This window comes from Ambystoma mexicanum, chromosome 10 (assembly GCF_040938575.1).
Source record: "Ambystoma mexicanum isolate Mex_15411 chromosome 10, UKY_AmexF1_1, whole genome shotgun sequence".
Lineage (NCBI taxonomy): Eukaryota > Metazoa > Chordata > Amphibia > Caudata > Ambystomatidae > Ambystoma > Ambystoma mexicanum.
In genome coordinates this window covers 1,224,736,132-1,224,760,241 of record NC_090932.1, presented here as the reverse complement: position 1 = coordinate 1,224,760,241, position 24,110 = coordinate 1,224,736,132, and the positions used below count along the sequence as shown (strand labels likewise).

General features: G+C 47.1%; 1 protein-coding gene across 1 annotated transcript in view; it reads right to left on the bottom strand.

Moving 5' to 3' along the window:
* SCARF2 (scavenger receptor class F member 2) overlaps positions 1-24,110 on the bottom strand; it is a 594,459-nt gene that overhangs the window by 301,849 nt on the left and 268,500 nt on the right. The window contains exon 2 of the mRNA XM_069619200.1: positions 6,926-6,984. Within this exon, the coding sequence (XP_069475301.1) occupies positions 6,926-6,984 (59 nt within the window). The remainder of the gene's footprint in view (positions 1-6,925; positions 6,985-24,110) is intronic.

Below are 24,110 nucleotides of genomic sequence, written 5' to 3'. Positions count from 1 at the left end.
AAATGTGATGAATTAACTGTAATATGTAATATGATTTAACCATACATGGAACCAATTCTACCTCAGGGTTACGCTTATAAAAACATTGTGTTTTTTTGCTATCATTGTATATGATTTATTATTCATAAAGACTGTTTGTTTATACACACACACTTGGTGTGCAGGGGACGCAAGTGTTCCACAGCTTGTACTGATACTAAACCAAACCAGCCCTCGTCTTACTTGCATTTACTTGCCTTACATTCATTGTCATCTTGGTCATTCGTAACACTGGTAAGTAGGTCAAAGTGTCAAAATGACACGTGTTACCATTTCAAAACATAAGCGCACAACTCAGTTAAAACATGCCATTAGCCAGGCAGAACCAACGATAGGTCACATTGGCCCTCATTACGACCCTGGCGGAAATCGAAAAACGATGGCGGAAATGCAATACCGCCATCGAATAGCGCTCGGTGCGACTATGACCCGTCACCGCAAAGTACGAAGCCATTAGCGACACCGTAGTGAACGCCAACGCTAACTGCACCAAGCACGCGCGCGCGCGCCATGCCAAACCGCAAACACCACCATGGTGCAACGGTACGCCAATTCCGACCCTAGCGGACATGTACCTAACGCCATCAGGCACGGCGTAATGTACCATTCCGCCATGGCGAGAAGTACGGCATCGCGAATCAACCGTAAACGGCCCCACTGAGTGCCTGTACACCGCTCCCTGCCCACAAAGTACAACTCCCCGTAGGTGCAATGAAGCCACAATGCAACCATTGAAATGTACAAGTCACCCATGCATGCCAACGAACAAAAGAAACACAAGAGGGGCCAATGGGAGCTGCAGGGCACAGATGGCACGAATACAGAAGCCATCCCAATGGACATGACCACAGTCCCCCACCAAGAAACGCACGCAAACACAGGCACCTGTGACCAGCAATATTCCGAAAACCACATCATTCCACCAGTCCACCTGGCTGACCGGCATCTGTTACACAAAACCCAATCCCCCGCCCCTGAGCATGACAACATTCAAACTGGCATATTGGCAGCCCCCATCCCTGACCTCACTGGGCTTCGTAGGCAAACGCGCACAGCACAGTACCACGCAACTAAACCCCGAAGCTGGAACCCAATGCAGATCTCCTCACAATACATCGCCCCCCAAATAGGCATATGCCACATCACTTGCAAAGAAAAACGCTACACGGGCCAAATCAGAATAGAAATTTTATGCACATCAAAATCACCAAGCCCATACAGCCATCAGGCCATGAACTCCAAAACACTAATCACCATTGTGGGCTGCTTCCGCAAGAAATGACCAGCCACTACCTGTGTGTCGCCCTGTTCCCCCATGGTACACAGAGCCACATTCACGTACGAAAAGGCAACATGGAAGCGCACAGAACCGCAGGGCCGTCCCAATGGGGAGGCACTAGTCCAGCTGAAAGGCCGAAATGTTGCTCCGAGCCACCAGTACTGCGTAAGGGCATGTGGCCCATTGGCGATCGTCCCATAAGATCGTAATGCTGCTCCACTGATTAACACGAAGCAGCAGGTGTCGGGAGTAAAATCCATCTGCAGGAGTGGCATACAGATGGCAGTGGCAAAAGGGGAGGAGATACCTGTCAACCAAAAGAAAAGAAAAAGAACAGAATGGCCATCAGAACTACATACCAACAACTCACTTCAATGATCACACGAAATCCACAGCCATATGCATGCTAGCCCACTCCAAAGGAACATCACCACCCCAAAACCACTTGCGACTCATAACCATCTATATCGAGGTGCAAACACCATCACAAACGAGTGTCTGAGGGCGCCTCGAGACAGGGAGGGCTCAACAAGGCCAGATGGACGATGGTCCCACTATGGCAGCCCTGCATCACATAGCGTAGGGGAGGCGGATAGATCCCAAGAAGCCCTGTACATGGCAAACTCTGTATCAAATCACCTGCCCATGCATCCATCCATCATTCCCTCATCCCGGGATCAAAATGCCTGAATAATTACTCACATAACATTAGAAACATCCATTGAGTCTGTGCGTTATGCAGCCTGCTAAATCCACAGTGCCCCAGCCCGTAATTCCAGTGTTGTGAAGTAACATGTATTTGGGAACGGACGGCCTCATCGCCCACGTAGCTATTGCGCATCCCAAACTATTCATATCAATCATTGCTCCCTCGCCATGGGCCCTGTCTCAAGGACATAGAACAATAGAACGTTACATTTGCAGTCAGACCTGTGGGCATCTCCTCGCCGCTAGCTGGAAACCGAAAGCGCCGCCCTTCGAATTCCTCATTTGCAACATCACGTCGAAAAGGCATCTGTGGCCGTTTGAAATCACTAATTATTCCATCGAGTGCGGCTGTGTGTGAAAATGGCAACTGCCTTCACCCACGAATGGGACGCCCCGCCCGTCGTTGCAACTCGGTACAGTGATGCATGAGGGCCCACCGTTACTCGAGTACTACGTCCCACTGACCCCTCACAAGTCTGTTCGCGACTGCACAGATAGTATGTGAAACAATGGGACCACAGCAGAATGAACATATCAACCAATCTTACACGGCCATCGGGTACAAATACATGATTGCAATAGCAAGATACAATTCCCCGATTTGCAGCGTTGTGCGCGGGACGTGCTCGGCCAAAGGGGAGAGCAGTTTGCACAGGTGGAATCAATCACCACAGGTGGAGGCCATACAGCCTGAAAACACATAAATTGCACAGCCAGTCTCCTCCCACAACCACACCGAAATGCTACCGGCAGGACTCGCGATGTTGGCCCTGGGGGACCTGATAGCACTGCAAGTGCTCCGACTCCAAGAAGTAGACGAACACCAACTACAACCAGCCGCACGGAGGAGACGCAGGAGGAGGAGGAGGCTAAGGCAGGGCCAGCAAGGCCCACCAGCACAGCCACTACCACCACGCAGGCAGCCCGCAATTCCACGCCTCCGAGCACATCCGTTCAACCTCACTGATGAGCAGATCCACACCCTCTACCGTCTGGACCGGGACACCATAGCCGCCATTGTGGACATGACACAGGCTGACCTTGTCAGCATGATAGATAGCCCAACCGCCATCCCACCCCTACTGAAGGTGGTGTCTGTACTCCACTTCCTGGCCACAGGCACCTACCAGCACACAGTCGGACAGTTGCATGGCATTTCTCAGCCACTGTTCTCACGGACACTATTGCAAGTGCTCGATGCCCTCCTGAAGCACGCAGACGACTACATCTCTCTACCACGCTCGGAGCAGGAAATAACCAACACAAAAGTGGGATTCCATGCACTTGCCGGCATACCGGGTTGCATTGGTGCCATCGACTGCACCCATGTTGAATTGGTCGTCCCACATGCCATGGAGGCCCAGTACCGCAACCGAAAACAATTTCATTCCCTGAATGTACAGATGGTGTGTGACTCCAACAGGATCATTACACATTGTTGTGCCCGATTCCCTGGATCAACCCATGATTCTATGGTCTTGAGGAACTCTACAATACCACGCTACATGGAGCGACACGCAGGGAACAGATCCTGGCTACTCGGTGAGTCTCATTACATGCATGATGATGTGGGGTATGTGAATTGGCAATGACCTGCCAGGAAGGGGGGGGGGGGTGTGCGTACGTATCAATGGCATTCCACATCATACGTTTCTCGTCCACATACAGGTGATGCTGGATATCCACTGAAGAGATGGCTCCTCACACCAGTCCGGAACCCACGGGACCAGCATGAGGAGGACTACAACCATGCCCACTCACGTACCCGTGTAGTCATTGAACAGGCATTCGGCCTACTGAAGACCCGTTTCCGCTGCCTCAGCAGGTCTGGCGGGGCACTCCTGTACCGCCATGAGAAGGTTGCAAAGATGGTGATGGCATGTGTCATGCTCCACAACATGTGCGTACGTAGAAATGTGCCCATGCCCCCTGACGCTGAACTGCAAGCACCGGATGATGGTCATGATGAGGGTGGGGATGTGGCAGCACCTCATGGAGTCTGCGAGGCACCGGAGGCCCGTGACATTCGTCAGCATCTCATTGATGTATGCTTCTAGCACTCACGCCTGGTGGCTGATACATGGACACGGGACTCGTGACACTGCGTGTGTCTGGGACATGCACAATATGGACTGTACGCCTATGATGGCCTAGTACACAAAGATCAATGTCCACACTTCTCATTGGTTGATCGTGCACTTTTTATGGCATATGTGATATCATGTTGAACACCCTATCGACCCGCCACCCAAGTGAGCCCAACACACCCCCTCCACCCTCCTACCTCCCCCCCGAACACCAGTGTCCAAAGATGCTCATTGTCAGTGGGCTGTCGCTATTGCATGCCCCCTCTGCGGGTATCAGGGGCACCCCTGCCTGTGGAGCGCAGGTTCCTTCCAGATCTACGTTGGGGGCTGCCCTGGACGGAACTTGCAACGGATGATGTGTCTGCCTGCTCACGTCCATGCATGTCCCTAAGGGTTTGCGAGAGCTCAGTGAGCACACGGCGCACTGCGGCAAGTTCGGCACATACGTCTTTGGACGTCGCATGCAGTTCCCCCCTCAGGCTCTCGGTGCTTCTCTCAATTTGTGCCCTTAGCGTCTCTGTACCTCTCTCCATTTCTGCCCTAAGTGTCTCAGTTGATGTTTCTATGTCTGCCTTAGTGCCCCCACATTCATCGGCATGGTCCTTGAGGAGTGTGGCCAGTTGCTGCTGTTGTTCGATCAACTGGTCGAGGGACTGTTGCCTCTGCTGGGCCATGGCCATTTGCGGGGGTGTCACAGAGGGGCTGTTGTCCTCATGTTGCCTTGCCACAGGGCTTGTGGGGGATGGCCAGTCGTCGTCTTGTGGGTGCCCCTGCGTGGTATCCTCATGTTGTACGGGATGGGACAGACAGGGGGATTGGGACAGGTCATGGATGGATCTGACTTCGGCATCCCCGTTTTCTGTGTCCGAGCATGCTGCCATCAATGGGGTGTCACCTATGGTGCTGCTGCCACCAGAGGCAGTGCCTTCTGTGGCATCCATTGGGGGGACCTGTGGTGGTGGTGTTGTGGGCATGCTGGCTGCTGGGGTGCCTGTTGATGTTCCCTCCTCTGTGCTGCCACCTGATTTGTGCTGCTGCCGTGTCTTGATGCGTGCAGCTGAGGTGGAGGGTCTCTGGCCGTTGGTCTTGGCCCTCTTTGCAGGTGTGCTGGTAGGGGTGTCCTGTAGCTCGTCGTTTGGATCGGACCCTGTGGTGGAGTAAAGGAGGGCGAGGGTTATTGATGGGTCAGTGGGAATTGGAATGGCATTGTATCACATGCATTGGGGTGGTACCTGAGGGTGATTTGGGTCGGGGTCTTGGAGGTGCTTTGATTTGTGTGTGGAGTGAGGGTGCAGTTGTTTGGCAGCCTGCAGTTAGGGTGTGCCTGCTGCACGTGTAGTGCGTGTATTAGGGGTTTTTAATTATTTATGTATTTATTGTGGGTTTTGACGTGCGCTTTCAGGCCGATGTGTGTGGACGTTCTCCTGGACATGTGTTTCTGTTGCACTATGTGGACGCATGGTACTTCACATGGATGGACTGTGTGGATTTGGCATTGTTTTATCTGGCCCACCTACCTGAATCTTCGGATGTCTGCACTCCTTTCTCCATCCCTCCGACTCCCTCTATGCTCTCCATTCCGATGGTGGAGGCACAGATTTCTTCCCAGGGGGTCAACTTGATGGGTGATTCAGGACCTTCCCCGGTGGCTGTGGCAATGTTGCGGTTGGCAGAGAGTATGCTGCGGACGCGTATCCGCAGGTCGTCCCATCGCTTGCGGCATTGCTGTGGGGTGCGGGGTGCGGTCCCCACCGCACTTACCCGCTGTGCCACCAGAGCCCATATGGCCTTCTTGTTTGCAAGTGCCGTCCTGGTCATTTGCGTGGAGAAGACGACGGCAGCATTCTCCTGGAGGGTCTCTGTTAGCACGGTGAGTTCCTCACGGGAGAAGTGGACCTGCCGCTTGCGGTCGCACGCTTTCTTCGCTACTTTTCCCATTTTTCTTGGTTTCGCTAGGGTGGTTGACGGGTTGGGGTGTGTTTCAGGGTAGTGATTTTAGTGGTTGTGTGGTTTTAGTGTTTTTATAGGTGTACGCCGGGATGTTTCCCGTTCCGGGCCCATGTTTTAACTTCCGTTTCCGTATATTTCCGGGCACCGTACTTTCCGGTAGGCGCACACTGCGGTGACCGCTAAGAGGGGTGGCGGTATTGCACCTAGGGCGCCGTACGGCGGCGGTGTGGGCCGTTTTGGGGTCATTTCCGCCATCGCGGACTTTGCACTTCCGCCGTGGCGTGGTGCTCGTGCCCGATGGGTCGGAATGGGCCGCACTTTGCTCCTTCGTACAATGGCGGAAACGCTATTTACGCTGTGGCGCTCCGGTCAGTCGCTTTCCGCCAGGGTCGTAATGAGGGCCATTATGATTTGTAGGACATCGCTTAGATACAGCGTTGAACTTAACTGAAAGCAGTAAAAATGTTGCTCACCAGAGAGGCATTCTTACTGCCCCTTGTTTGATGGGCTGGTGCACTGCTCTGCACCCTCTGGGTCGCTAGATGTTTTGGACTACAACTCCCATCCGCAGTTGCATGCATAGTCAATGGCAAAGGATCATGTGACTCATAGCCCAACACATCTGGGCCACTACGTTGCAGATCCCAGGGCAAGGGAATATCCCATAGATGATGTAAATATAAGTCAATGTTGATTCCAACAAAATACGAGAATAAGGGTCCCAGGAGTCCTATGTCATGTAGTGTCATGTAAAGGTTTTTATGGCTGTTTCCACACTTCCAAAGCCAGTGTTTTCAGTAACCACATCAGGACTTGAGAACCCACAGTTATTGGACTGTGTATGAAAAGTAATAATACTCACCAACTAAACATTCTTCTCCTTGTTGCTTCCATCCAGGACAACATGCCAAAGTAGAAGATCTAAAAGAAAGAGAAGCAGGAATCATCAGCATTGGAGTCTTATACTAATCATTTGCAATTTTTAAGGAATCTACTTTGCTTTGAGAAACAAAACCCCGTATTTTCAATTCTGGTCATTGAACGCAAAAACACACTTCATCCTGGTGCTGCCAGCCCACTGCACATCTGTAAACCAGATGGTTCATGAGAGTTCTGAGGTCTCTGCCAGATGCTTCCCGTGACAAGTTAACTTCCTTCTTAGGGATTTTAGAGAGTGCATGCTATGGGCGGCACATGCATGTGTGGAATCAGTCAATTACCCGTACCCCTCCCAGGCATTCTATTGTCAATTTCCTCACTGAGAGTAGTGTGAAAATGTAGTGCAATGGTTCCTAGACCGAGAAGACCGTAATCTTCATTGCTGAGGTAATTCTAGGGGCAGTTACTATTTGATAGTTAAAACATAATGCCTCAACCATGTCCCTGAGAAACATTCTAAGGGTCTAAAGGGTACAGTCGTTCAGGCCACATGTCTCTTCAATATCTGACCGCTCTGTGTGGGTGCAGGCAATGACCCTCATGCACTAGTGTGTCCAGCGTAGCACCCTTAAGTCGTCGGTGCACAGGATTGCCCCACCATAAGCGATTCAGAGTCAGTAGAGATAATAGCCCCATGGAAATGTTGTCATACCCATGGCTATACACTGTCTACAGTATGTGGCGCTACGTCACGTCAGGTTTTCCCCATAGACCTTTGACCACAAGCCTCGCTTTCTTCAGATCACGCATTATATCCCCTGCCGCTGCTGTCAAATTTCCATAGTGGGACACCAGTGGCAAAGGAAATGGGAAGACAGCCTACTAGTCATCTACGATGCAAAGGGGCCAATGAACATTTATTTAGCCACTTAAGTCAGTACCGACATTGGTGTAATTAATTCTCCAATGAGTGAAACATATGGCACCATATCCAGAGAAAAGGCACTAAATGGTACCCTAGAGCATGCTCACATCCTCAAAATGGCCTTGTGAGAGGGGGTCATGAATTGTGCTATCTGATACCTAAGCACGGGCAAACCGCGATCGATTCAGAAGTGACCTTTGCGACTTCCTGATTGTGAAATGGACCACTTGCTTTCAAAAGGTAGCAAGCATTGACTGCTTGATGACCACGAATTGTTTCCCAATGTAGTTATGCCCTGTCAGCCTCGTGCCACAATATGACACCATGTATCAAAGTGCAATGGTGTATGTTTTGAGCGATCAAGGGCAGAGAGTTAGTTTGTAAGAGATGGATTTCCAGGTGCTCTGGTGGATCTGACGAGTGGGGTGGTTAGCTTATTAGGGAGAGAGGCAAAATGCAAGATAGCTATCCTAGTGCAGTGATGCATGCGGCCGCAGGTGTCCTAAGCCCTGCATGCAGGTGAGCGTGAAAGCGGTGTGTGTTGAGAGCAACAGAGGGGTTCGGTCCATTGGGTAGCCTCGCGGCCTAAGGTGTCAGGGTGCCGGTGATGCGTAAATTGGTTGCATGAGTGAAGTGCTCCCTTGTTTGATGTCTATTGAGAGGGGTAGTTAAAATACTGCGTGATGAGTGGCTTAATTTTTCTGTGTGTAGTGTGTTTGAGCCAGGAAGATGACATGTTAGTGGGTTAAGGCTAGCACACGCTGAGGAACCAGGGAGCAGAATAGCACAAGGGGCCATTTTGTGGGAATGAAAGGGGAGTACATCACAGTCTAAAGGCAGACTTAGAGGGGCACCAGGGTGTGAATCAGTGTGGTACAGCAGCAACAACATGTTTTGCCCTAGTGAAAGACCATTCAGTAACACAAATGAGTTCCCCGCACAGTGAATGTGGTTACCAATAAAGATTAACCCGACCCACGCCTCAGCAGCCTACTTCCAAATGTAAGCTCTCGCTGCACTTTCAAAGATCCGTGTTGATGTTTGTATTTGAAGTATATTTCATGTTCTAGACTTTCAGCAAACACAAATGTCCTCTGGCAGTGAGTGAGCCATCACAGGCCATGATTGTAAAAAATAAATAAAAAAAACAGGCACTTCCAGAAACCTTACAAAAACGTGTTTGAAAACAAACAAAGTGAAACAAACGTGGGTCTCATTCACAAGGGGCCTCTGAATGTGTGCACCATAGAGGCTATCTTCTCCCCTGCCTATTGCAGATGCTAACATGTCCTGGTTCTTTTTGTTTGGAATCGAAATGCATTTTCTGAAATGTTCAAACAAAATGTCCGAATCTTCTGTATGGGAGCATTTTGGCATGTTTCCTGTTACTGAACTATGTAGTCAATCTGAGAGAATTTGAACGTGTTATTTGTTTTTGCTCTGGGAAATATATCTAACAGTGTGTTCCTGTGTTACATGTTATTGAGTTTTAATCTCAATGACTGCGCATATCAATGAATTGCTTGTTGCTATTCATGAGTGACATTTCCCAAGTGAGGCTCACTAGGCACTCACACATTCTTCAAATAACTTTGAGGAAGTTTGAGGGGTTCAAGAACAATTGTAACTATTTTTGAAACTCCACATATCTCCCTGCAATCCGGTATGAGGGCGTTAAAGAGATCAATGGTATTTCAGGGTTACAAAGAGATGTTTGAGGTATGCTGCAACTCACAAAATCCTTGTAAGATGGCTCAGTGGGAAAACAGACTTGCTGCAGGTCTAGGTGGGCAATCACAGGTTCCAACTCAGGCATAATGGCATCCCCTTGTGTCCTCATGCATCAAACCGATGAAATGAGTACAACTGAACAGAGATATAATTCCTGTTTTGTGGCAAATATCAATTCCATTTGAGGTTTGAGCTGTACTATCCAGAAATGGTCATGTTTCTTTGTGCATTGTTAGGAATTATATCCCAAGTAAATGGTGCTCATTTCATTGGCTTCAAATGGGTGAAAGGCAACATCTGTCTGCCTTCTTTCAAGCCTGTGACCTCTCAGCTATCCTACCAATCAATCATTGATTACATTGATAGAGCTCAGAATTGGCATACATCAATATAATGTTTCTTCCTCTTCCCCTTTGGTAACATAGCTCAGTGAGTCAATAGACCCGCTGCAGACAACCGTGTGAAACTTGTAGCTCACAGGTTTGAATGCAATCAGGAAGGGTTCAGATTTTCACCCTTCTCAAATTGTGAAATTAGCACAAATGGGTTTGGAAACACTTTCCAACATTGTACCGAGAACCAACAGCACTCTCAATGTGTGCCCTATCAATACAGGCTTTGCATTGCTCTTTACACGTTCTATGCACCTCACAAGTAAAAAGGCTCCATCTAAGATACACAGAAGGAGAAGTCACAACCTTCAATCGCTCTTGAGTTATGACTCCAAACAGGTATTTGGATTCAAGCTTATCTTTACCTATTCAAGGTCATCATTCAAGAAGGCTTTAGATAGAGACTTCTTAGGCCAGATTTCAGAAGATCTCTGTATGTGCCCTGTGCAGCACACAGCATCTTTAGTTAACGTTAATGTCAATGGGTCTTGTACCGCGCACTGTCACCACTTTGTCATGGTTTATTACATGGCACATTCCAGCCAGGGAACTCCTTCCCCTGCAGTGAATGTGGCGCACAATAAAATGCTTTTTATTTTTAGTATACTACGGGTTATTTTTGAGTAGGCCTCCAACCCGTCTCGCACCCAACCTCCACCAGCACCCTTGTCACAATGGACTAGGAACCAGGCCGGTGTGTATTAATAAGATATTTTATTAATTTATTATTCAATGTAAATGAGAATAATCAAAAAACAACTGCCACCAAAATTGTGGCAATACAAATGCAATATCCTATCTAGAGCGACCAGGTTGAAATAGACTGGTACATACCGCTTTTGTATTAATGATATGATATGATATGATATGGTATTTGTAACGCGCCTATACACAAGTGTTTCAAGGCGCGACGAGGCAGGGAGGGAGGGAAACAAGGGGAAGACAGACAAACGATCCTACTAGGCCAGGTGTCATTCAGATCGCGCAAGTGCAGAGGTAAGGGGAAAAGGAGAAAGTGCAGGGGGAGGAGGTGGGGGGGAAAGTGCAGTACAAGGTAAGTAGCGTAATAAAATAATAAATAATAAATAAAAGGGCCAGCTGGTGGCAAGTGCGAGGTAAGTGCAGAGCAAGTGCTGGGAAGGGGGCTGTAGGGATACAGTGACAGTCCCACAGTGCAGGGGGAGCCAGGGAGGCAGTGCAAGTGGAGAGTGGCTGGGCCCTGGACCGAGGTCACTGAGAGTGGCCCAGATGCAGGTTTAGTGCAGAATTCAGTGGGGAGTTAAGCAGGTTTAGCAGGGGAGAGGGAGAGAGAAGGCAGAAGCGAAGAGGAAGGTTTTGAGGTGCTTCCGGAACCGGAGATGGTTCTCCTCGAGTTTCAGGGAGGCAGGAAGGCTGTTCCAGAGGGAGGACCCTGCTGCGGAGAGAGATCTACCCCCAGCTCGTTGCTTCGAGAAGCGGCTGACCATGAGGGAGTTGGAGACGGATGAGCGAAGGGCTCGTGAAGGAAGATATTTAGGAAGAGAGAGTTGAAGGTATTTAGGCCCCAAGCCCCAGAAGGCCTTGTGGACAATGCAGAGGGTTTTGAACTTAATCCTCGCAGCCACTGGGAGCCAGTGAAGAGATTTCAGTCCTGGAGAGATACGGTCCCTGGGCTTGAGGCCAAGGACAAGTCTCGCAGTTCTGTTCTGGATAAGTTGCAGAGGGCGGAGAGTGGAGGCAGGCAGATTAAGATAGAGGCTGTTACAGTAGTCCAGCCTTGAGAGAACCAGGGCTCGGGAGACAGTGAGCTTCTGGGGGAAGGAGAGGAAGGGAAGAATACCTCTGAGGAGGTGCAGCTGGTAGTGTGACTTCTTAGAGACGTCAGATATATGAGGAGAGAAGGAGAGTGTGGAGTCGAAGATGACCCCGAGGTTTTTAGCCTTGCAGGTAGGGGCAGGAAGGGGGCCAAGGGCGTTTTTGTAAGGGGTTACTGGCGTTAAGGCAGAGGTCATTGGCGGCACACCATTCCTGGATAGCAGACAGACAGTCGGAGATGAGGGAAGGAGAGGAGGAGGCCGAGGGTAGCCTGAAAATGAGCTGGGTATCGTCCGCATAGCACTGGAAGTGGGGGCAGAGAGCGGCGATGCGGTGGGCAAGGAGTGCCAGATACTGGTTGAAAAGCCAGGGAGAGAGGTTGGATCCCTGGGGGATACCACAGGTGGAGAAAAAGATGTCAGAGAGGAAGGAGCCCATTTGGACCTGGGAGGGTCGACCGGAAAGGAAAGAGGTCAGCCATGCCAGAGCCTGACCAGTGATACCCAGGTTATCACGGAGACGGTTGAGCAGGATGGCATGGTTGACAGTGTCAAAGGCAGAGGAGAGATCGAGCAGAATGAGAACACATGGAGTGTTGGAATCGAGGTTCAGGAGCAGGTCCTCACGGATGTTCAGGAGAGCAGTTTCCGTGCTTCTGGCCGCTCTGAAGCCGGATTGATGGTCATGAAGATTACCAACATATTCAGCATGGAGGTTAAGCTGGGAGATGGCCAGTTTCTCCAGGAGCTTGCCCAGGAAGGGAGTAATGGAGATTGGGCGATAGTTGGCCGGGCAGGAGGGGTCGGAAGAGGGTTTCTTGAGGAGGGGGTGCACAAGGGAGTGCTTGAGGGGGGATGGGAAGACTCCAGAGGCGAATGAGTGGTTGCAAAAGTCAGCCAGGGCAGGAGCCAGGGAGTCGATGTGGTCCTTGATGGTTTTGGAGGAACAGGGGTGAACCTGTTTAGACGAGGCTTTCATGGATCGGACTTGTCTGGAAACCTCATCAGCAGAAAAAGGTGGAAAAGCAGAGAAGGAGGGCGGAGGGGCGGCTGCAAGAGAGCAAGAGGAAGAGCCGGGAAGAGAGGGAGGGAGGAGAGAGGAGGAGAGCGAGGACAGGATGTCCTGAGTTTTTGAGATGAAGTGCGAGGCCAGTGCAGTGCAGAGGGCCTGGGAGGGGACAGGAGAGGTAGAGACTGCAGCAGGGTTGGCCAGCTCCTTGCAGATTTTAAAGAGTTCGGCCGAGTTGTTAGATGCCTCAGAGATGCGGGCTTGGATAAGTGCTCTCTTCTTGGTGAGAACAGAGAGCCGGTATTGCCTTTGGAGCAGGCGGCAGGCCAGTTTGTCAGAGGATGAACATGAAGCACGCCATTTCCTCTCTGCCACCCTGCACTTGCGTTTTAGGGTGACGAGATCCGAGTCATACCAGGAGTTACATTTGGCTTTGGGCTTCAGGCGGATTCTCATGACGGGAGCAAGGATATCGAGAGTATCAGATATAGAGGAATAGAGCATGGAGAGGGCTGTGTCAAGGTGGGAGTCAGCCGAGGGGGGAGAAGGGGGCGAGAAGGTAGCAGCGAAAGCCTCAACTGACACGCGCTTCATGGGTCGGATGACCGAGAAGGTGGGTGGCAGTGAAGAGGGTGGCTTTGCCTGTGGGGTAGGGAGGGAGAGGTGGGAGGATAGGAGAAAGTGATCGCTCCAGGAGAGAGGAGTGGAGAGAGGGAGGGAGAGGGGAAGGTCAGAAGAGATCAGAGCATCAAGAGTGTGCCCTGCAGAGTGAGTAGGACCAGACGGGAGAATAGAGAGTGAGAGAGAGTTGCAGAGTTCGCGGAAGAGACCAGTGGGGGGACAGGAGGCATCGAGGTGGATGTTGAAGTCACCGAGAAAGAGGAGTTGGGTGGTTGAGGACAGGAGTGAGGAGGAGAGGTCAGCCCACTCAGAGAGGAAGGAGGAAATTTGACCAGGTGGCCGATAGATAGTAGCCACGGTAAGGGAATGGCTAGGAGAGAGAGAAAGTCGGCAGACAAGACATTCAAAAGAGGAGTAGGTCTGCGTAGGAGTGACAGTGGCAGGAATCCACTCAGGGAAGATAAGGGCAACACCACCCCCTGAACGGTTGGGCCTGGGCACGGAGAGGATCTTGTAGCCGTCAGGTAGGAGTGTGTCGAAGCTGGTGGCAGAGCTGGCAGTGAACCAAGTCTCAGTGAGACCGAGGACGTCGAGGTCCAGTTCCTCAAGAAGGCGACAGATATCAGAGGAGTGCTTGATGGCAGAGCGAGAGTTTAGAGTGGCAATGTGGAGAACATTGTAATGACAAAACAAGATCCACACAAAGTGATAGCACCTAGAGTTAAGCACTACACCCTGCAACACTCACCCCCAAACATCAATTGGACTTGATTCCTTTCAATAGAAGGCAGTGACAAGGGGTAGGAAAATAGGGGGGGGTGGGATCGGTTTTGGGGTGAAGCCCACCACCACAATATGGGAAGCCAGGAAAGAAAGGGACAATCTGTTTTTGGAGCAAAATGAAAGAATGGGGTTTTTATTATTTCTCACAACTGCTAGGGGACAGAATAGAAGAAAATGTGTACTGCTTACACTTAGGAGACAGGCAAAGTTTTAGAGAATACTAATCAGCACACCAGGGAATCTAGAAATAAGTAGGAAAATCGGTTTTTGGGAGAACGCTAATGCAACAGGAAAATACAGTGGCAAATGGAAATTCGTTTACACTGAGGCTTACAATGACAGGTAGGCTCTGGGAAAGGAGTATAACTCACAAAAAGAAAATAAAATCGGTTGGAGTTCAGGCTGACCGATGCAAAGAGGAATGACACTGGAAAATGAAAATTCGCTTAGCACGGCATAATTTAAACACATGGACACATTTGTTTTTTCAGCTCACAAGTGGATTGATTCTTTTGGGCAACGCTTTAATGACTATAACAATTAACAAAAACATTAGGAAAAAGATTGTTGGTTTTGAACTTCACCAATTCCATTCCAGTGAAATTCAATGGGAGGATTAATTGATTTACTTACAAAAATACTAAGGATTTACACAGACAAATGAGGGGTATGGGCATATGCTAATATACACAGGCAAACAAGAGATTCTTCTATGGGGAGATGACTGAACTACACTGGCAATTGGGGTTTTCAATGGGGAAATATTGGATGCACTGCTACAGACATGAAGGGCTTATACAATTTAGGGCTGGGGTTATTGCTACTTACAAAGCAAGCCTTTGTTTAAGTTTCAGGAAGGCCAGCTGCATCTCAGGACACTCTGGAAAGATAGGGCGGGGGTCTGGTCACTTCACTCTCAAATATGAATCGTTTCAGTAGCCTTCTCTCTGTCCTTCTTTTCTGTCTCCCCGGTTTTTGTCTGTCTGTCTGTCCTGAGTCCTAGTACAGTCCCCCTTATACAGCAGAAATGACATCACTAATTTTACAATCTAGAGGGAGTACCCTGCAATAATCCCTGCCACTAGGATTGGATAGTTACCCTCTCTCTCTCCGCCCCCAGTCAGGATTGGTTTAGGGGTTGGGAGCACCATCTGTCTTTTTTCCATTTGCCATCCTCCTTTGTTCTCTTTTCAACTTTTTGGCAAACACTAGTTATGTATCACAGCATCATAATTGTACTAGCAACTGCCATATGAAACATATATTCTGTGTTAGCTGATCATGGGGAATTAGATAAGCCAGCCACCAAATCTGTACGATGTAGCATGGCCATGTGTCACATTGTTGTCATTTTCATAAAATTTACAACAGCTATGAATATGTAAGTTATCAAGCATATTCCTAATTTCATTTTCCACGTTTTCACCCATTCTCACATTTGTAACATGTTCAGATCAGCCGGAAACCTAGTCTAACTGGCCATTACAGTTCCCAGAGTCACAGCTAGATGCATTTTATACCCCCCAAAACCACCTGGAAATTACATGAAAAATGGCATTAAAATGAAATTAATCCTCAGTCTGATTGCTGTGCAAAATGCCTTAAAATGAAATAGACTTTTATATTAATGATGAGTGTTTCTGTCAGCAAATGGGATGGCTGCTTCATTTCCCACAGTCATCTGTTCCCCTGGGTCAGCCTGTGACCAGAGATTTTTATGAGTCTCTTTGAAATTAGTGTGGGCTCTTTGAAGTGGGTGCAACAAGGATTCACACCTTTTAGTCATGCTTCAGCCCAGGATGGCCTTTTCTTGAAGTCCCTGCTTTCCTGCCAGCAAGTCTGTAGAATAGTGAATTTTGACGCCTTTAGCAGCATCAAATTTTATTGCGGCATTATTAGATGGGAGGTGTGACATCCAGCTGGAGTGGGGCTTTTCATTTGCGAAGTTTTTACCTGAAGTAAGTGTCTCTTCAAATGTCATTGGAGTTGTGTGGGTGAACATATATATACTGCTTTGGTCAACCCAAAAATCCTGTTCTGCTTTACTGACATTTTTCTGTGAGCAGTGATATCTTTTTCCATTGTGGCTTTTTAAAGCCGTTTTTATTTGCAAACACATGTGGGCCGTTTTTGCTTCTAATGTTTAAAAATTCTGTTTTCAATATCACAGGGTTCTTTGATTCCTCCTTCTTTTGTGAATTAAACTACTGATTGTCCATTGGTAATGACAGGTAGGCCCCTTTCCTCATGGTCCTTTAATTTTTCATGAACAACAAAAGAAAAACCCAGGCCGTTTTTGTTGCAGTGTTTAAATTCCTGCCATTAATGTGACAGGGAAAGCAAAAGCCAGGCCATTTTTGGTTGCAGTGTTTAAATGGCTGCTATTCATGTGGAAGGGACTTCCGTTTGGGGCCTTTAAATGCACCCCACAACTTGCGTGTCTCTTGGTGCACTGGCGGATCTGCAATGGAAGGAGGGTTATGGGGTGTGTTAGTGGGGTTGAGAGGGAAAAGAGCAAGATAGCTTTGATGCACTGTTGGCAGCATCAGTTCAGAAAAACAGGTCACTGAGCTTTATGATAGGTTATTTGTTATACGTTTAATACCCGGAGATTTCTAATCGCGGTCCAGGTGATCGAACCTGTGTTGCTCCGTGTTGTCTTGCTTCCAAGGGGAGCACGTTGCCGCTGAGCTCTCCTCCGTTGGTGCGTTTTCGGTTGGTATCCGCCGTGTAATGTTGAGGTGCGATTGTGTAGGGTTGTGTATGTGTGTTGTGTATGGCTCATATACTGACCAAATGGTTGTGTTTGGTCAGTATATGAGCTATCACCCGAAGGTCTGCAAAGACTGCATATGTAATATGTGTTGGTGCGCCAGTGGTATCATGTGCTAGAGAATCTGTGTGCTGCGCAGAGCACCGACAAAACATTCTGTAATATGGGCCTTTAAAAAAACAAGAAAAAAAACGATTATTCATTCACAAAATGCCTCTAATTTCTAAAGGAGTGACTGGGATTTTAGCTTATGCTCTGCAAAGGAAACAGTGTCAGTTGATCATATCAAGGACAGACATGAACCTGTCATGCACATTTATGAAAGTGTTGCATTTTGACTGCTATAGGCTTGGAGAATATGTACCTGAAGAGTTAATATTTACTCTTACTTGGACCAAGTGCCAAAGAGAACACATGCTTGCCATTATACATGAAACCCATATTGTTTCTCTTGTCTGAGATCCTCTGGCCTTTTTGCTCCTTGTTGACAACATTTGTGTATTATCAAACCAGCAGCAACCATTTTGCATCAAACATGCTTAAACATTTGACCTGGCTGAACCCCTTGACATTCTCCAGCATCAAGCTTTGCTGTAACCGGATTGTGCATGCATACTTCTTACTTTGATGAGCTCTCATCTAAATATTGTGTATATAAGTTATGTATTATATTACTCCTCTGGGCTTTCAGTCTCAGAATATTTTCATGAATCACATATTACTTGTTTGCTCTCTGCTAGCTGTGATTTGACCCTTTTGTTTGAAACCTTCCCGGGTCCTCAGTCAAAGAATTTTAGGCATCACATTATACATTTTGCCTCTACAATACCCATAGGTATTACTGAAATACTTCAAACAATTAGCTAGTGTATTCAAAACATCTGGATGATTTCCACATAGAATATTGTCATTTGAAAGTTGGATAAAAGGTAATGATTCACAAATGTATGTCAGATTCCATCCATCAAAATCTACAAGCTCCAGAAAAGAATGTGGCCAGGTTCCAGTCCCTTCTTCAGGGCTCTGAAAGAAACAATATTTCATCACTTTCTGGGATTTGAAAGAACTCCCAATAAGAAAGACAACCAAACCATCTGTGTCTTATATTTACAGTGAGGGAGGCACCCTGGGAAATAAAAATGGCATGTTAACTGGGTCAAGCACGGCAGACCACCACATCTAGGGCTACAACCTGGGGTTAACTGTGGGGTAACCCAGGTTAAGGTAGATACCACAGCATTCCGCTGTGGCCTGCCTTGATTGATAACCCATTAATAATTCAGACATTGTAACTTGTCTCCCTTGCTATTTTGCTCTGTTGTCACAAGTTCAGTAGGATTTTGTGCGCCCAATTCAGGATGTATGTACACCTATAGCTCAGCGCCCACTCCTGGCACAGGCAAGTAGTCAGACGAAGAAGGTTTAAGTAATTTCTTATATACAAAACTATCTTCACTACAGCAGGATTTATTATAAACATTGATCTATTTATCATGTATGACTTTTCTCTCTACCCAGGATTATCGCAAATCAGCAGCAATACTAAAACAAAGCAAGCATCTTCCTAACTTTTGCATTTCTTTCCCACTATACCACAAAATGTATGACTCAAAGTCGTTGATTTTCAAATATTCACCATCTTATATTTTCCCCACCAGGTGGTAGGGCCCATTGTAATCCACACTGGACAACAGTCCGGAATAAAGAAAATCCTAGTTGAATAAAAATGCAAATGCCCACATTCTAGGTGTATGCCAAATTCAAGATACAACGAGATCAGGAGCAGTAGACTTGAAGACGCCCTTATGATACAAAATGTGACCATGTTATTGATTGGATTGTGGGATGAAAGTGTGTCTGTGTCAAGTGTGTTTGATTTTGTGATTACCAGCGTTCTTACATCTCTGCTTATCTCGATGATGTTTTCTGAAACCATGTCTTCTTAGGGTATGGTTCAGACACAGCTGTATGTTTCTCTGTATCCTTCTGTTAGATCATGTGTCTAATGACTGTGCGCCTTGAAAGCCGGATCCGACGCATGATAGTACTGGTTACCTGCAGCTTGCCTGCTTACTTTTTCGGCCTCCGAGACTGTTTTTAGTGCCTTTAATCATTTTATGTCATCCTCAGTAACCTAGTGCAAGGCTGTTTTGTACAACGTCTTAGAGGTTGACTTGGTGTATATTTATCCCACCTGGATCTGTGAGATTTTCTGTCTTTGGGTTGTTATACTTTTTTGCACCTGTATCCTTCATTTCTCTGAACTTTGTTAGACACTTTTAATTGGCTTTTATTTACTGAGCAAGAGTTGGATTGTGGGATCCATCGCTGCCATTGGTAAGATTCGGGTGTCTTGTTTTTCTCTGCTAAGGACCTCTTTGGGTTCTATTTCACTCTGGTCTGATTACTTTGACAAGTACCATTATTGTGTTCCTGATTTACTGATTTCCTGATTTACTAAGCCGTCGCTCCGAGGAAGGTTTGGCCAGCTGACTAATGTACTGCACGCCTATCCCATTGCCTTGTGCAAATATTTAAATAATTATGTAAACATTTCTTGTAAATTGAATCAAGTAAAAAAAAAATTTAAAAAATTGTTATGCACCTATTACGCGGGTCCTCTCCTTTCATGAGTAGATGTTGGTCGTTGCTCTGTAAGATACATCATTTTCTGTAGTAAGATGTAATCTTCTTGTCACGACTATAAGGTCATCATGCAAACACTAATTCCATTGGCCTGTCCTTTTCTCTATTTATGAGTATGTGTTTTCCTCTAAAGAGCAGCTCTTTGTTAGCTACATTCTTAGGTGAAATTTTATGTCAGCAGTAACTAGCAATCACAGTCCTTCCATAAGTATTAGAATGAACTGCATCTTTGTGAATTACAGCATATAAACTGATTTCACATTCACCACTGGTAAAGGTGTCGAAGTGACAGTATTGAAGCAATAATTTGTCCTTCTTGAAATCACTTGGGCACATTTGCTTTTTGGGCTGCATGGAGTTATGAACCACATTAATCATGAAACCATATAAAATAGGGCATTTACCGGTTCCAAGACATTCGATCTTAATGATATGTTATGCTACGTTACAAGGATGTATACCGTGTACCATTGCCATTTGAATGGTCTCCAGCTGCTCTGAAAAGTTGGGTTACATTAGTGGGGCATGAGGGGAAACTCAAGTTGCCTGCGTGCAGTTCTGAAATACCCTGGTACAGCATGCAGGACTGTTTCTAGGTGGTCTGTGTCGAGGGCATAGTTGCCTTTGTATCCGGATGGAAGCCTTGTAGACGCATGGTGCTAGAGAGCATTGGTTGGAGTGGTGGTGTGTAAGAAGGTAGTGGAGTTTGGTCTCTTTAGGGAGGGATGAGGAATTGAAATTTGTTTTGCTCACGTTTGAGATCATGTTGCTAAATTAGTACCCGGCGAGGGACAATGAGATTGTAACATGCAATGTCATTAGCCCTCGCCAGGGTGTTACCCTACCAGGAATCCCTCTCCCCCAGAACGTTCCTTCCTTTCTGTCCCCGGCGGGGGAGTGTGGCAGCCACTCAGTCAATGAGGAGGCTCGGAACGGGGTAATCTCCACTCTGAGCCACCACAAGGCTGGAGGCTGCCATCTTCCCCCGGCGGGGATCGAGGTAAGTGTTGTTCCCTCCCCCTGCCACCCAATCCAAAGAATCCCCTTCCCGCCCTCCCAACCCCACTTACCTTCTTTTTTGTCTATTTCGGGAGCAGACACGCTGGGAACACTTCTGTCCCTTCCATGGGGGCCATTTTCTTTGTTTATATTTTTTCCTATTTTTTGCCATGGTGGTGATTTTGTTTGTTTACCTTTTTACATACATTTTCAATGGCTGCCTTGGAAAGGGAAAACAGATTTCTCTTTCCCTTGCCTGGCGGCCATTTTTTGACATTTTTCTTTTCTGTTCCCAAACGCTGGAGCATTTTGGAACAGAAAACACATGCTCTTAGTACCCCGGTTTTACGGGCCGGGGCACTAATAGCAATGGGCCCCTCGCAGAGGGGCATTACCTGAAGTGGTAATGCCCCCCCCTGCTCGGGGCCTATTGCTTAATATAACTATCACTGCTGTCCTAATTCCGGTATCAAGACTCATTGAAGTATATGCAGGCAACCAGAGGGATGCTCGCTGTAGCCCGCTGAACCATCTGCAAGTCATACAAGGCGTCTAAACCTTCACAGTACTGCGACGGCATCCTTGGAGCTAATGTTGAATGATATAGCAACCTAGCCACATATATGACATGTTAACCCAATCAAAATCTCCAGTCCCCTCCCCGGCGGTAGTTTCCATGAAGAGTGAATTGTGATCAACACGGAAGCAGGGGGGCAGAGGGGTGCCTGATAGCTGAATAACACAGGGAGACAAAAGGAATGATCAGGTATTGTTCTTGCACATTACATGTCAACAATGAGGTGAATATCAAACTATAACAATAATGTGCCTTTTACCTTTGCCCATATATTCTGTTTGCCTCTGTTTGTATCAATGTGCACAAATCATTCCGTTTCAATAATTTTGGACTCTGTGAATCTTGTCCCAATCGTATCTGACAATAAAAAGCATTCAGGTTGGAAACGTTCTCCTTCACAAACTCTTTCTGAGTTGCATTAACTTGTGTTGTCTTAATTATTCAAAAAGCATAACTCCATTCAGGGCACTCTTTCTAAGGTTTGACACTTTTTTCATGGTGCAAAGATGTTTGCTTACAGCGGGATTAACAGTCAAAAAAGAGTTGCTTGAGCAGCTAGCTCACACATCTGCATTTTTCTAACAGCAATCAGCACTTGAACATAATTGTTTATGATGGTGAGTGTTTATAGATTAATTTTAATTAAAATGTTGATTGTCATATTTTGCATTGTATTCTCATGTTTTGTATTTATTGAAGAACAGGGTGTAATTTAGATCAGAAATGACCTACAAATAAGTCATTGATAGAGTGGAGGCCAGGGGTGTTGCTCGGGGGGGGGGGGGGGGAAGGAAGGGGGCTCTTATGATGTCCTGTAGTGCTCAAACCATTACTACACAGACCACTTGTAGAGCCCTGGATATTGATCCAGGATACTTTATTATACATAAGTACATATGTATAGCTCCAGTTACTTGTATGTATCTTACACGGTAGGTAGACAGGTGAACATATATGGTCAGACACTGACAGATCATGACAGACCACCGGCTATCCTCTCACATCCAGCTCAGCCCCCCAACTGACATTCATGGAACACTCACTCACAACACTCACTCAACATTCTCCTAAGCTATCATGCATATACAACATTCCATCGGCTTACATTCCTGGCCAGTGGTACAGGACAAGATCAACTCACATTACAACATATCCCTTCCTATGAACAGTCATACCCCACATATAAACAGGCATACACCACAGCATCTCCCTTTCAAACAGAAAACCACTACACTGGAAACAACCAACCAACAACTCAGACGCACAGTCCATCAATCACCAACATAACATTCACACAGGTCACTAAGTCACAAGAAAAGCATTCACACAGGGCACCCACTCACACACAACACAGTATTCCTCCACCACAACCAAGAGCCTTCCATCCGGAGCTGCCAACCCCAGGTACAGGGTCTGCCACACCCTGGTACAAACACCCAAGGGGAAACACGCAAATAAACTACACACCAAGAGGTGGGTAAACAGGGTGGGGAGGGGCTCACGGATTGGCAAGCACCCGACCTGGATGCAACACGTACCATTGATGCAGAGCCAAAGTGGAACACAACCGTCAAAGTCTAACAAACTAACACTCAAGGAAGGTGGTGTTGCCCATAACAGGAACAACAGACACAGATGGGGCACATAATGCACCAACTTCAACCCTCACATTACAGACAAAGCACAAATGCAATCAGCTCCCAAACCTCACCCAAATCAGTCAGTCCCAACAAGAATAAGAACCACCAGGAAAAACTCACAGAATACTCAACCGTCACTACAGAACATCTATCCTGGCATGCGTCACGACCATCATCAAACATCACCAAGCACACCAAACACACCACACTGACACTGCTGTGCAAACACTAACAACCTCAGACTGGCACAAAAGGAATTGTGGAATGAGACAGCAGGATACAAATGCAAGCATACCTCTCACACGGGTGGTGCCATGCCACACCTAGCATGACAATACAGGAAGTGAACTGTATTCATTCATCCTCCATCTGAGCCACATACACCCAAATGCAGTGTCTCCTACCGTGCATGCACACATGACCCTCAAACATGCACAACATATGCACCGCCACACCTCAACACACACATCGTCAGTACAACATATAACAGATTAAACAGAAAAGGTGCACCTGGTGGCACCCAGAAACCAACTGTAAGTATGAACATTGCAACTAAATGGTAAAAAGAAAATGGGAACAATTGGCCATCATTTGTAAAATTGTCTTTAAACAGATGCATTAACTTAAATCCCTTTAGAATGCCCGTATAAAGGGCAGTCCATACATTTTTGGATCAGTTTATCTCCCTTATCCTTATTTGTCTATCCTTTTTATGTCCATCTGGAGGACAGTTCAGGGCATTTGCCCTAATCCTCTGCTGCACTCTGTACCCTGAGGCAGTCAGAAAATCATCTCTATCCCAACAACTGGATGCATACATATGGTGCATGGATGCACCCTAATGACACCAGATACCCTAACACCGGTGCATATCCTAAACCTGGGGCATTAACCCTAAATGCAAAATAAGTCTATTCACTTGAGCCTAAATTCCCTGAGCAGGTCTAGCACCAACAAAACAATTAGGTACTAGGTAAACAGATGACAACAATGTTATGGGTTTGGTGGGCCACAACACTTAGACACAACTTGACATGACAACGGTCCACAACTAAAGAAAAAGAGGTTGAACCTCACATCACATTGGCAGTCACATCCCATATCACTTGAACAATATGAATCCTGCATCAGTTAGACACTAGTCCTTCTCTTCAAGCTCTGCTCGCACCCTCCTGGCAGAGGTAGAGCATTAATATGTCCTCATGAAACCACCTTTTTGTTTTAAAGAGATCAGTAGGAGCTTTTCCCTACCGCATCATAGTATGCATATCCTGAATGA